The sequence below is a fragment of the Canis aureus genome, chromosome 15 (assembly GCF_053574225.1).
Source record: "Canis aureus isolate CA01 chromosome 15, VMU_Caureus_v.1.0, whole genome shotgun sequence".
Classification (NCBI taxonomy): Eukaryota; Metazoa; Chordata; class Mammalia; order Carnivora; family Canidae; genus Canis; species Canis aureus.
This window is the reverse complement of record NC_135625.1, coordinates 22,017,053-22,030,720: the sequence shown is the minus strand read 5'-3', so window position 1 is coordinate 22,030,720 and position 13,668 is coordinate 22,017,053. Positions and strand designations below refer to the sequence as shown.

The following is a 13,668-nucleotide window of genomic DNA, read 5'->3' as shown; positions in this document are numbered from 1 at the left end:
ATTCTGATTACTGATCAAAGTGAAAGAAAATTATGATGAAATCATGGCTGCATTCAGTCAACTTTATGAGCTAGTAGGATATTAAATGGTTATTTTTCCAGTGCTCTTACTTTTCCAAAATGGTAGTTAGCAATATATATTTGCACGTGCGTGCATGTGCATGTGTGTACACAGCCCCCCCCCCCCCACACACACAAACTATACATACTACAGGTGTACTGGTTTACTACAGGCCCGTTCAGACCAGACCCTTCCCAAGATCACAAGTTCTGGATCTTACTCAACAATATTTGCAACAAAATATTTACCTTCTGTTATATTTTCTTAGGACTGAGCTATCCACTAATAGGATCCTGAGTCAGACAGTATGTTTCCTTGTTCAGGTGAAATATTCACCTGTTTTTAGACCCTTTCTTGAGGCAGTCACTTAACCCAATGATTTTCAAGCATTCTCCTTACATCCTTGGATAGACAATGCCTAGTTTCTATGACTTTAGGTGAAGGAAACAACTGTTTCACATGCATATTGCCAGACCCAAGACACTTTGGTTCAGTGGGCTGAACGGTTTGGGTCTGAGGCTGTGGCCTAAGGATCTGCTAATATAAGAACTGCTCCAGGTGATTCCGATGAAACTGGCCCTTCAACCCCATTTGAGAACCATAACCCTGCAACATCTATACCTTTTTGCACACAACTGGTTCTATTTTGCAAAATGACTGGCTTCTCCAATAATGGCATATCATCTTTTACCTTTTGTTTACATCATTAGTTGAACTTTCAGGAAGAAAACTGAAGAGCAAACACCTGGGGTGGAATGTGCACATCATCTGACAGTGATGGGCATTCGGGGTATACATGGCAGTTAGGTCCCCACCTTTGAAGAAGGTGTTTTTATATAATTGAGTCAGGCATCCTGTGATAATCATTGAAAAAAATACATTAATTTGCAATGAATGTGAATAATTATTTTGATAAAAATATATCTGTTCTAAACCTTCTTACTTCCTCCACTAAATACCCAAAGAGCTTTACAAGACTGTATTAAGTATAACATATTAAGGTGACTATTTGAACAAAGTATAATATTACTTAAAGTCATTCTATGGGGGGGTGCCTGGGTGGCTTAGTCTGATAAGCATCCGCCTTCAGCTCAGGTCATGATCCCAGGGTCCTGGGATGGAACCCCACATCAGACTCCCCTCTTGATGCTTCTCTCTCTCCACCTTTTGCATTTCCTCACATTCTCTCTATCTCTCTCTCTCTCCCTCTCCCTCTCCCTCCCTCTCTCCCTCTCCTTCTCTCTCCCCCAAATAAATACATAAAATCTTTTAATAAAAAAATAAAGTCATTCTACGGGTCCTGGGATGGGTCCTGGGATGGAACCCCACATCAGACTCCCCTCTTGATGCTTCTCTCTCTCCACCTTTTGCATTTCCTCACATTCTCTCTATCTCTCTCTCTCTCCCTCTCCCTCTCCCTCCCTCTCTCCCTCTCCTTCTCTCTCCCCCAAATAAATACATAAAATCTTTTAATAAAAAAATAAAGTCATTCTACGGGTACTTCTCCATAAAAAACTTGGTTGATTTTTATGAAATTATAGAATATTTTGCACATAAATTATCTGCAAGAAAATACAATTCTAGCTTGGCTTCTCCCTGTGGCCTAACAGATTATGAAAATACCATGCCTTAAAAATAACAAGTGGAATGCCTGGGTGGCTCAGTCAGTTGAGTGTCCAACTCTTAATATTAGCTCAGGTCTAGATCTCAGGGTGGTAAGTTCAAGCCCCACACTGGGGTCCACTAGGCATGGACCCTACTTAAAAATAATAAAATGAAATGAAATGAATGAAATGAGATGAAATGAAATGAAATAATAGGCTTCCAGTTATGGAATAAATAAGTCACAGGAATAAAAAGCACAGCATAGGGAACATAGTCAACATTGTAACAGTGTTGTATGGTGACAGATGGTAGCTACACTTTTGGTGAGAATAACATAATGTATAGAGAAGTTGAATCTATGTTGTACACCTGAAACTGTTGTAACATTATGTGTCAAATATAGTCAAATAAAAAAATTTAAAAAACCCAACAATATACAATCTCTGTCTCAAAACCTTTTACAACAAACAGCTCTGTGAGTGTAAGGGGAGTTAGAGGCAGACTTTATGCCTCTGATTTTTTTTTTTAACAGAAAGAAGGAACTGAATCTCAGGGCAGTATAGAGTTGTGTAAGTAAGACCCATGTGGCTAATGATCGTCCTGGAAGAGAAACCTAGCTCTTCTCACTCCCAATCCTGTTCCCTTTTCTAGTGTGCGATGTTCAATGTTGTACCTCATCTCAGTTTAATCTAAACAAACCAAGAGTTATTAGGTACTTATTGGGATCAGTACAGAGAACACGTTTATTTGCTCGGTTTCTACAAGCAAATGCAAATACACACATGAGCTAAATTGAAAATCCATTCTGAACTATTTGCTGTTTGGCATTGTTCACAGTTCTAGGGTACCCTGCATCCCATGTGTTGTTAGAGTATTATCTGCTAGCTTTACTCTTCTTCTGTTTCATATATTAAAAGTAAACTTTGATGCATGAATTTGAGTTTACCTTGAGAGACCCACTTTAAAGGAAGCTTAATAAGCATTTCCGTCTTAGGCAGCACATTTGTTCGTCTGTCAATTGTCCATTAACCACAGGATATTCTAATGATAACTTTGCCCATCTTCTAGGACATCTATTTTTGTATTGCCCTTCAGGGAATGGGCAGCTTAGACACATGTGTTTCATTAAGCACTGATGATTAAAATTTCCTCTGCACTATCCTACCCTTCTGGGGATCCCAGCCTTGAGGTCTCTTATGATGACTTAACCCAGGAAGATCGTTTTTCTTCCTCTGGGAGGTATGGCTAAGATGACTAACCCTTGGGTAAGGCTTATATTTAGAAAAAGCAGAGATCAAAAAAATAAAAATAAAAAAAAAAGAAGAAGAAAAAGCAGAGATCTCTTCAGGTGGAAGCCTATGGGGATACAAGTTGCCAGGTGTACAGGCCTAGATTTCATATACACACAAAACACTGAGTAGCTGGTCCAGTCACAACCTGTGTTTTGAACAATTGATGTATTTGGCTGATTCATAGTTACCAAGTCATCCTCCCCCATCCCAGTGCACAAACATGAGTACAAACAATAGCCTGTGCTAGCCTGGTAGTTCCCATTCCTCAGCTAAGCCTTTGTGAACTGCCATGTGACTTGGCTGACAGAAAGGGGCAACTAAAAACACACCAACTTTGGAACAGATTGGGAGGAAAGTTCTAATAGTTGTTCTTACTTATCCTCCTAAGTTGGTAATGGTGATGATAATGGTGATGACAATAATGATAGTAGGCTTGTTCATATTGTATTTTAGAGTGTTTTAAAGCACTGTTATATAAGTTATCCCATAACATAAAATATGCCACACTGTCTCCTGTGTCCATGGACTTTGGGCAGATTCTTTAGTGTTGTTAAAAAAATTACATAATCAATAAGAAAAACACCACATTTTTCTTTAAAAAGGGCAAAGAGATATGAATAGATAATTTACAGGGCAGCCCAGGTGGCTCAGCGGTTTAGCACCGCCTTCAGCCCAGGGCGTGATCCTGGAGACCTGAGATCGAATCCCAAGTCGGGCTCCCTGGAACCTGCTTCTCAATCTGCCTGCTTCTCTCTCTCTCTATGTCTCTCATGAATAAGTAAATATATTTTTTTAAAAAGAAAAGATAATTTACAAAAGAAACACAAGCATACAGTAAGTATATGAAAAATGTGAGTATATGAAAAATGGTAAGAATAATAAATACAGGGATGCCTAGGTGGCTCAGTGGTTGAGTGTCTGCCTTCAGCTTGGGGTGTGACCTCAGAATCCAGGATCAAATCCCACATCGGGCTCCTTGCAGAGAGCCTACTTCTCCCTCTGCCTGTGTCTCTGCCTCTCTCTCTCTGTATGACTATCATAAATAAATAAAAATTAAAAAAAAAAAAAAAGAAACCAGAGTCCATGACAGATTTGGCCTCAGGAATCACTGGATAGGGTACTCAGCTGATTCCATCAAGATTCAATTTCTCTTCATTTATTTGCTCTGTTCTATGGTGTTGCTGTTGGTCTCAAGTTACACAGAGTGGCAAGGTGGTGCCAGAAGCTCAGGCCTTTGCATTTTCTAATAGTTCAAGAGTCTTATTTCCAGAAGTGTAAGCAAAAGTCTTGTTGCAGGCCTTTGGCTCTGATCAGGTCATGGTAGCCAGTAGGACACGTGCATCTACATATTAGTTGAGGTCTGCTTGGGTCACAGTTGCATGGACCCAAATTCAGAGGCAGTGGTTGCACAGAAACAAATTAGGATACAGTTTCCAGAAAGGTGAATATATGTCAAGCCATATAGATGACTAGTGGAGTTGGCCTAAGTGGGATAAATGATCACTCTTATTTGCTAGTAGAGAGGGTTTACTGGAAAATCACTCCTCTGAAAGATAATTTCATGACATATATCGCAAAACCTTCCAAAATATTCCCACTTTTCTAACATTTTTTGTTTCCAAATTTTGTTCTGCAGAAATAACTGAATGTGTGCATAAGAATGTGCATAGAGGGGATAGCCCCAGTGGTGCAGTGGTTTAGCACTGCCTGCAGCCCGGGGTGTGATCCTGGAGACCTGGGATCGAGTCCCACGTCAGGCTCCCTGCATGGAACCCGCTTCTCCCTCTGCCTGTGTCTCTCTCTGTGTGCCTCTATGAATAAATACATAAAATCTTTTTTAAAAATGTGCATAGAGTGGGCACCTGGGTGGCTCAGTGGTTGAGCATCTGCCTTTAGCTCAGGTAATGATCCTGGTGTCCTGGGATTGAGTCCCACATTGGGCATCCCACAGGGCGCCTGCTTCTCCCTCTGCCTGTGTCTCTGCCTCTCTCTGTGTCTCTCATGAATAAATAAATAAAATCTTTAAAAAAAAGAATGAGCATACAAAACATGACTAGGGAAGATTACTAAGCTCCAAAAAATATGATATATATAAAAAATAGCTATAAATGTTATAAAAGTTATAAAAAAGTATGTAGAATTAATAGCATCTTTGTTAAATGTGTAGATAGACACATGTAGAAAAATATCTGAAAGACTAAAATAAATTTTAACAGTAGCCATTTCTGGATTATAGGACTACAGACAATAATACATAGTTTCTTATTTTCTGCTTACCTGCATCTCTAATTTTCTTAGCATGATCATAATTATTATTATTTTTTTTTGCCAAAAAAATAAAACTGAAGTGGCCATATTCTATTGCATCTCTGGCTCCTACTCCTCAGCATTCAATGAATTTAATGATCATGGCTCAAAAAAGCAATTAGACATGGAGGGGCAGATTTGGGTTTAGGAGGGAAAAAATACCTTCTTCCTGAAAAAATAACATCTCTTTACAAATGTAACCCTTTCCCAAGAGATGTTTATCTTAGCCATACATCTGAAAGGCAGATAAATAATCACTGGGGCGTGGCCATCTTAAGTCAACACAGACTCAGAAACCACCCATAACAGTGGCTCATTCCATTCCATAACGATTAATGAAAAACAGTGTCCAGAATCATCTTTATTCCCGGAAAATTTAATGGAATGACTAGAGAGAGAAATACGGTTCAAAGCCTGGTGTTAAAACCAGAACTATTCAAATGGATGATTTACTAATTTAAATTTAAACCAAATACTTTCATTTCTGAAGTAGTTCCCCAGTGGCCTAAGAGAGTAAAAAATATACACCTGGTACCTATAACAACACTTGGGTTGGATCCAGACATTATAAATGCCTATACATTGAATATTCAGATAAAATTGGTTTTTAAAATATCTTGATAATAAAAATGGAGGGCTGACTGTTTAAGATCTGCTTTGTAAAGAGTCATTTACAAACAGAAGTTTCTGTCTGCCCACAGACATTCTCACTTCTGGGCTCCCCACCCCTGTGTGTCTAGGGCAATACATCTGAGAAGTGGCAGTTGCCCCTGGATGTTATAAGGATTTATGTCCTGACTTACTGGATCTGCCTCCATCTGGAAGCTGTATGTTCAATAGCTTTCTCCAGGGCTGGCATGTCTTGTTAACTACTCCTTTCCTACACACAACTTTACATCTTAGAGATAATGCACTCACCACAGGAAACTGTAGCAAAGAAGCAAGTGAAATAAGCGGCTTGCCTGAATGAAATCATCCTAGAAGAGAAAGCAACACATACATAACCCTGCTGGTTACAGATCATATTTATCATAAGCCTTAATTTAAGGTGATAGAGATCTTCTTATAGATATCTGCATTGCAAATCTAAACACGTAATTACCGGTACAGGGAACAAGAGCTTCTGTATATTTTATGCCAGGGACTTGGCACAAGATACAAACTGAGATCTCCAGACTACTATCATGTTAATGGCTCACTTGCCATCAATGTTTTTGATAATTATGGAAAGGGAATTGGTAGAGGGGGGTTAAAAGGGTTAAAAGAGGTTGTGAAACCTCTTGATTTGGGGAAAAAGAAAATGATTGTAAATAGTGGCAATAATATTGGTCCAGAATCCCTAAGGATTCAAAATACTAAAGCCCATTGAAAAACTTTAAAGCACTCAACAGTCTCTGATTTTAAAATATCTTAGAGTAAAAGATTTCATATATAAGAATATCAATATCTAAAAAAAAAGAATATCAATATCTCTTATATTCTCTAAATACAGTGGAAATTAGAACATACGGATAGCTTCTTCTCAAAGTAGAACTATGCTTAATTAAAAAAAAAAAAAACCACACACACGCATCTATTTGGAAGCAATCAGAATAATAGAAATTCTCTACCTGAGAGCACAATTGCTTCTGTGGCTCTGGAAGTGAGGGAGTCTCTTGCCACTTAAAAATGGACGGTCCTCAAGCTTCCCTAATAGGGCACTGCAGGCAGTATTTGCTTGGCTCCAATATTGACTTTGGTTTTCTGCCAACAGTTTCAACTTTTTGTCCTGTCAACATATTCTATGAACGTCCCATTCCTGTGTTCAGCTATTTAATATATTAACTATTTCATGTTAGGGCCACATAACGCATGCCCAGATTTCCATTTTTAAAAACGTTTATAACTTCCCCCATTATTTGGAGTCATGCAGCTTAAATCTCATATAACTGAACTTTCCCCATTGCAATTATCTGGATGAAAACTTTAAAAGGGATGCATATAGGTAGCTCCTTCTCCTTCTGGGAAGATCTTTTGGCTAATGATAACTATGCTTTTCCATACCCTCCTCAAAGAAGCATGTAGCCCTGAAGTTTTGAGTATGGAAGGGAATTGGAGGATGATTAGGTCCTTCTCCCACCCAATGCAGAAAATGATATATAGCAGGAGTTGACAAACCACAGTTCACAGATCAAATCTGGCCTGGTGTCTATTTTTGTAAATAAAGTTTTATGGGAACACAGCCACACCCATTCATTCATGCATTGTCTATATTTGCTTTCATTCTACAACTACAAAGTTAAGTAGTTGTGACAGACAGTATGACCTACAAAGCAGAAAAAGTTTACTATCTGGTCCTTTTCAGATTATGTAAACTGAAACCTGCTATACAGCTCTCTAGGCAGAGTTTAGACTTCCTAGTTGGGAAGTTGAGATGACCTCATCTGGAAAAAAAATATACTGGTTTGCCTAGAAATCTGTTCCGGTTTAGGGAGTTCTATTTTCTTATTATTTTTAATAAAAAGTCTCTGTATACACTGACATATACCTTTTTGCAACTACTTTAATATTTTAAAAATGAATCAATTACTTAATTATTTAGAGAGTGCATGTGCAGGGTAGGGGGCAGAGGGAGGAGAGAGAGAATCTTTATGCAGGCTCCATGCTCAGCTCGGAGCCCAGTTGAGGGCTTGATCTCATGATCCTGAGATCATGACCTGAGCCAAAATCAAGAATCAGACACTTAATCGACCTAGCCTCTTCTTGCAACTTCTATACTTCAGCCTAGATTCGCCTACTAGATCCATACAAAATAATTTATTCTCTTTTTTGTGTGCTTTTTAAACTCTTAAAAGACCATAATTACGTGCCCACTAAATCTCCTTTGTTTGCTAACCCTCAAAATTATTGTACATTCTGACTAGTCAAATAGATTTTTAGGGAGTTGATTCTTATATAAATATTTTATGCATATTACTGCAATGCAGAACTGTGTTTATTAAAAATGTAGCATAATGTTGCTGGTAAAATATTTTCTGGCTGTAATGAAGCAGCATATTTCAAATATGCATGCTGTACCGCCTTGTAGATTCAGGGTATCAACTAGTACACCAGCAATCAACAAAAAATAATCCTCTGTCCCATGTAATATAAAAGAATTTAAATTTGGGATCTCATCTGTTACCGGCCTCAACAGAAAAAAATGATGAGTGGAACAAAGCTACCCTGCCTCCAAAGCACAGCTGACCTCCTAGAGGTTGTTTCCCTAAAAGGGGAGATTACAGATTTTACCCTTTTTACACATACTTCTGTGTTCCATTTGAACTTCTCTTGCAGCAAAACAGAAGTCATTCTCTAGTAATACAATAAAACTAAAAATTTCTTTTTAGAAGAACAAAATCAGAAATAAGTTGAAAAGAGGCAATGGTAGGTAGAATTCTAAAATGTTCCCCCCCCCAAAAAAAAATAAAATAAAATGTTCCCCCAGATTTCCCAGTCTGATCCCAGAGACTGAATGTAAGATAAGATGCCCTGTCTGTCCACATGTTGTGTTGCATGAGGAGAGCAATTTTGCAGGTGCAATTAGGATTGCTAAAGAGTTGATTCTGAGCTATCAAAATGGAGATGAAGTGGGGGCCTAATCGCATCAGTTTTCTTCTGCTGTTAGCCTAAGGAGAAGTCCAAACTCAAGTGTGAGAGAGAGTAGTAGTTGGCTTTGACGTGGATGGGGCCTGAGGCAAAGCCCCCAGAGTGGCCTCTAATGCTTCTAACAAACTGAATGGGCTTGGATGAGGATTCTTCCCACAACACCCACACCTCAATTTGGGGCTTGTGAGATGCCAAAAAGGGAACCCAGCTAAGCCCACCTACTGATCCACAGAATGCGAAAGGATAAATTAGGGTTGTTTTGAACTGCCAAGATTACAGTCAGTTGTTACACAGCAAAAGAATACTAATACAGAAGGTTATTATCAGAAGTGACAGTGGCCTGGAGAGAGGGGGTTGGGAGCTGGACGCTTCTAGAGGAAGGGAATGGAGGAGAGTCCCTAGTGGAGTATAGAGGCTTTGGGTGGCAGGGTGGGCTGGTGGCATGGTAGTGATCTGCCATGGGATCTTCCAGAGAACCTGTGGGCTTAAAAAAAATGGGGGGCACCTGGGTGGCTCAGCGGTTGGGCGCCTGCCTTTGGTTCAGGTCTGATCTCAGGATGTGGGATCGAGTCCCACATTAGGCTCCCTGCGAGGAGCCTGCTTCTCCCTCTGCCTGTGTCTCTACTCTCTCTGTCTGTGTCTCTCATGAATAAATAAATAAATCTTTAAAAAAAATGGGAAAAGCCCTGAATCTCTAAAGCTGTGTGGCCAGGAGATGGGGCAACAAGAAAGGAGATAAATGAACAAAAGCTACACTGTGCTGCTCATTAAGAAAAGAATCTCAGTTCACTGAGAAAGGTCTTTGATGGTGCACATTTGACTCTTGAAAGATTTCTGCTCTCTGGATCTCTATGGCATTAAATGTCCCTGAGAAGGGTCATATTTTAGGGTCTTTTCTCTTCCCAGTGCATCTCAGTGAGAACTGGAGTATCTTATGTACATAACACCACTATCATCATCACATATGTAAGTAAATATACATTAACAGGATAAATTACAAAATAAATATTTTAGCAGAACAGCTGTGACTGTCCTTGTGGTAACATAACAGCTGGAAGGTTGGAGTGGCATAGACTTCTATTTGTCAAGGATTAAAAAGAGGAAAGAGAGAAGCAGGAAACACAAGATGCCATCATTAAGCAACTGATCTAAAAAGGCATCTTTCATTCCTCCTGTCCCTTTACTATGCTTCATTTTTTTCATAGCACCTAGCACTATCTGATACTGGGTCCTCTATTTACTCATTTTTATATTGTCTTTCTGCTGCACACTAGCCCTCACACCTGGCTGTTAGGCTTGGGTCTCTATCCCCAGAGTAGTATTTGGCATTTATTGAAGGGAAGTGTGAAATGAATAAATAAGTAAATAAATAAAATATTAAATGTTGTTAAAAGAAGGAAGGATGGAAAGATAGGAGGGAAAGAAAAAAGAAAGAAGAAAGGAAGAAAAAGAAAGAAAGAAAGAAAAAGAAAGAAAGAAAGAAAGAAAGAAAGAAAGAAAAGAAAAGAAAAGAAAGAAGAAGAAAGAAAGAAAGAAAGAAAGAAAGAAGAAAGAAAAGAAGACGGAAGGAAGGAGAGAGAGAGAAAGAGGAAGGAAAGGAGGAAGGGAAGAAGAAGAAGAAGAAGAAGAAGAAGAAGAAGAAGAAGAAGAAGAAGAAGAAGAAGAAGAAGAAGAAGAAGAAGAAGAAAGAAGAAAAGAGAGAGAAAGAAAGAAAGAAAGAAAGAAAGAAAGAAAGAAAGAAAGAAAGAAAAAGAGGGAAGGAAGCAAGGAAGGAAGGAAGGAAGAGATCGAGGACAGGATGGTCCTTTTACCCACAATTGTGGACCATCTAAGTCATGTATGAAAGTGACCGTCACTCTCGTAAGCGAAGAGGAGCATAGGTAACACTGACAGCAGTTACTGGACTGATAGCCAGACTGGTCTTAATTCCATGAATATCCTCTGTGGGAGCAGATGTCCTCTTGAGGTTCCCTCCAACTGCTCAATAGGAGACACTTCAAACCTTGGTTTTCATAAACAATATTGTTTCTGGTGGTAACAAATCAACATTGGACACATCAAGCATCACTGATGGAGTAACAATTAATTGTGAAGGCACAGGAGGCCAAAAAGCCTGCAGCACAATCACATGCCTAGGAAGCTGTGGCCATATGAAAAAAAAAATTAATTGTGCCTGAGTGTATTAAAAGTCTTAATTTACTCTATTTCCATAAGCATAAAACTTCAAGCTGACAATTGACTTGAGCAAGAAAGGAGGAAGTCAAGAGTGCAATATGGTAAAAGAGAGTTAGGCCTCCATCCTGGGAGTGCCCAGGGAGCAGTCCTGTGCTGACACATCCTTCACCATTCAGCTAAAACACATATTTTTAAACTATGGATAACATTCAAAAATAAATTTAAAACATTCTAGAAATAAGAAAACCATGCCTAAATACAGTAACGATTTTTCTTTTGAGGGAAGGGCTATTATAGGTGTTTTTATATGAAATAGGAGTTTGAGTATAGCCATTGTTTCCATGAGACCTACATTGGCTAATGCCAGGAAAGACAGGAAAGAATTCATGTAAACTGCAACACAAAGAAAATGCTGGATAGGAGGAGGCAGGAAGTGAAGGAAAGAAAAAGAAGGTGCCAAAAAGTATCTCTTAGGATCAAGAGAGCAGGAGTAGGAACATCTACAGGCTGGGAGTAAATTTAGAAATTGAATTCAGTGCAAAAGGCCCAAAGAAATACTCCATTTGGTGAATTTCTAGACCAAAGAATTTCTAGACCAGTTTCAAGAAGCAGATGAGGGAATACACAATCTATTAGTAGTAATTATAGATGAGAGGTTTGGCCCTGGAATTTGGAATGCAGCTAGCTAGAAGGAAAACTGGGGTGAATCTGGTTTAATTAAATCAAGAAAAAATGATGAACTAGTCGAGGGAACACATCAGGATGGAGCTAAGGAACTAGACTCGTGTTAGGCTAATCCCAGCTGGCTTTGAAAATAAAGCACTGGACTTTTAATTTTCCTACTATCTGGAAATTTATTATTTCTCATACATACAAACATCAAATCATTATGTTATGTGCCTGAAACTAAAATAATGTCAATTGAATCTTAATTTTTCAAAATTCTATTGCATTTAGGGATGCCCGGGTGGCTCAGCAGTTGGGCGCCTGCCTTCGGCCCAGGGCATGATCCTAGAGTCCTGGGATTGAATCCCACATCAGGCTCCCTTGCAGAGCCTGCTTCTCTCTCTGCCTGTGTCTCTGCCTCTCTCTCTCTCTCTGTCTCTCATGAATAAATAAATCTTTTTTAAAAATTCTATTGCATTTAAATGACTAGCAGACATATGTTACCAGCTGATGTTATCCAGTGTAGAGAAGTACTGAACAGCACAAAGGAAATATGATGAAGACCTAAGATCATGTCCAAAAAATACAGCACCTTTCTTTATCCCTCAGCTGAAATGACAAACACTAAGTTGCTTTGGGTTAGAAATGAAAGGCAATCAACCTAAGAAAAATGACGATAGCCTGGTCCTCGGGCTCCAGGGCAGAGGTGAACAAGTGAAGAGTGCACAGGGCAGGCATGCAGGTGGCCTTCAGCATCCCCTGGAACATGGGATTCGGACCCTCCAGGGTTCTGTTTCTTTTCTCCGCATCTTCTTTACTCATCACCTTCTTCTCATCTTCTAGGAGCTGTTCAGAGGCTCAACTGCCAATTGATCCCCAGTCTCACAACTTGAAATCTCCACCAATTTCCAAGGGGAGAACTCTGAGTGGACCCTGCTTGGGTCAATCAACTTAAGCCAAGAGAGCAAGATTGCTCAACTAGAACTGCCTATTTACAGTGTACATATGTCCGGCAAGCAAAAAAGTGAGAAACAGAAGGAAAAGGGGGGAGATATTTATCATGGGGTAGTTCCAAAGATAGAGAAAGTGCTATTCCTAAAAAATAGGTGGTGGTGGTGATAGGGCTTCCAGGCAAACTAAAAAATTTGTTATGTTCCTACCAGCATCTCATTAGATGCTGGAAAGAAAACATTGTGATCGTCCAGACACATTCCAGAGTAAAAATTGACTTTTTGTTTTTATTTTTTTGTGGGCAGCATCTCTTTCATTGTGAGACAGGTCACTGGTCCAGAAATTGATAGTCTTTAGTGGTCTGTGACAATGAACAGAGCATCGGTCAGTTCACTAGTTCATCACCTGGAGAAAGTTTCTAAACTGTAAATGCCTGGGACACAATGATACTAATGGTTTTGCTGATTCCCTGGCCTCCCTCTGCAGGAGATTTCACTTTCTGCTATCAGCTGAGCAAAATGTTCTGGAATTTATACTTCTCCTCTGGTTAATTCTTCAGAGTCAAGAAAACTCAAAATCAGTCTATGACAAGGGTAAAAGGAACATTTTTTTAGAAAGTCTGAGGAGCACTGTTGAAATCAGCTCAAATGTGCGATTTCTTTTATTACTCATTATGAATCAGTCACCCACTAATTTGCCTTCAGAGCTGCCTATATTTCAAAGTGACATCAATTCTTAGAATATAATGTAACACTCATGACTAAAATGTAATTTATGTTTCTTGAGATACCTCTTTCAAGCAGTAGTAAGACAGGGTCACAGATACTTGATCATCCTCTTATTAAAAAAAAAAAAAGTCAGCATCTGCCTTTCAGTACCACAGACCATAACATAATTTCTCAATTCTACCTCTAACATGGTTAAGAGGATTTCCAATTAAAATACGAATAACAATTATTGTGGGGCTACATGAAGATCTTAGACC

At 39.1% G+C, this 13,668-nt stretch overlaps 1 protein-coding gene across 7 annotated transcripts in view; it reads right to left on the bottom strand.

Annotated features, from left to right (window-relative positions):
- Positions 1-13,668, bottom strand: part of KLKB1 (kallikrein B1) — a 34,557-nt gene that overhangs the window by 17,700 nt on the left and 3,189 nt on the right. For 5 of the 7 annotated variants that reach the window (XR_013352703.1, XM_077848805.1, XM_077848801.1 and 2 more), the window contains exons 1-3: positions 12,394-13,176; positions 6,183-6,241; positions 752-914 (exon numbers count right to left, since the gene is read on the bottom strand). Coding sequence is in view for 6 of the 7 variants with exons in the window: in XM_077848805.1 (XP_077704931.1) it covers positions 752-914; positions 6,183-6,241; positions 12,394-12,554 (383 nt within the window). In the remaining variant the exon portion in view is untranslated. Of the gene's footprint in view, positions 1-751; positions 915-6,182; positions 6,242-6,874; positions 7,806-12,393; positions 13,177-13,668 lie in introns of those variants that run through there. The other 2 variants (XM_077848802.1, XM_077848803.1) reach the window with 2 other exon arrangements.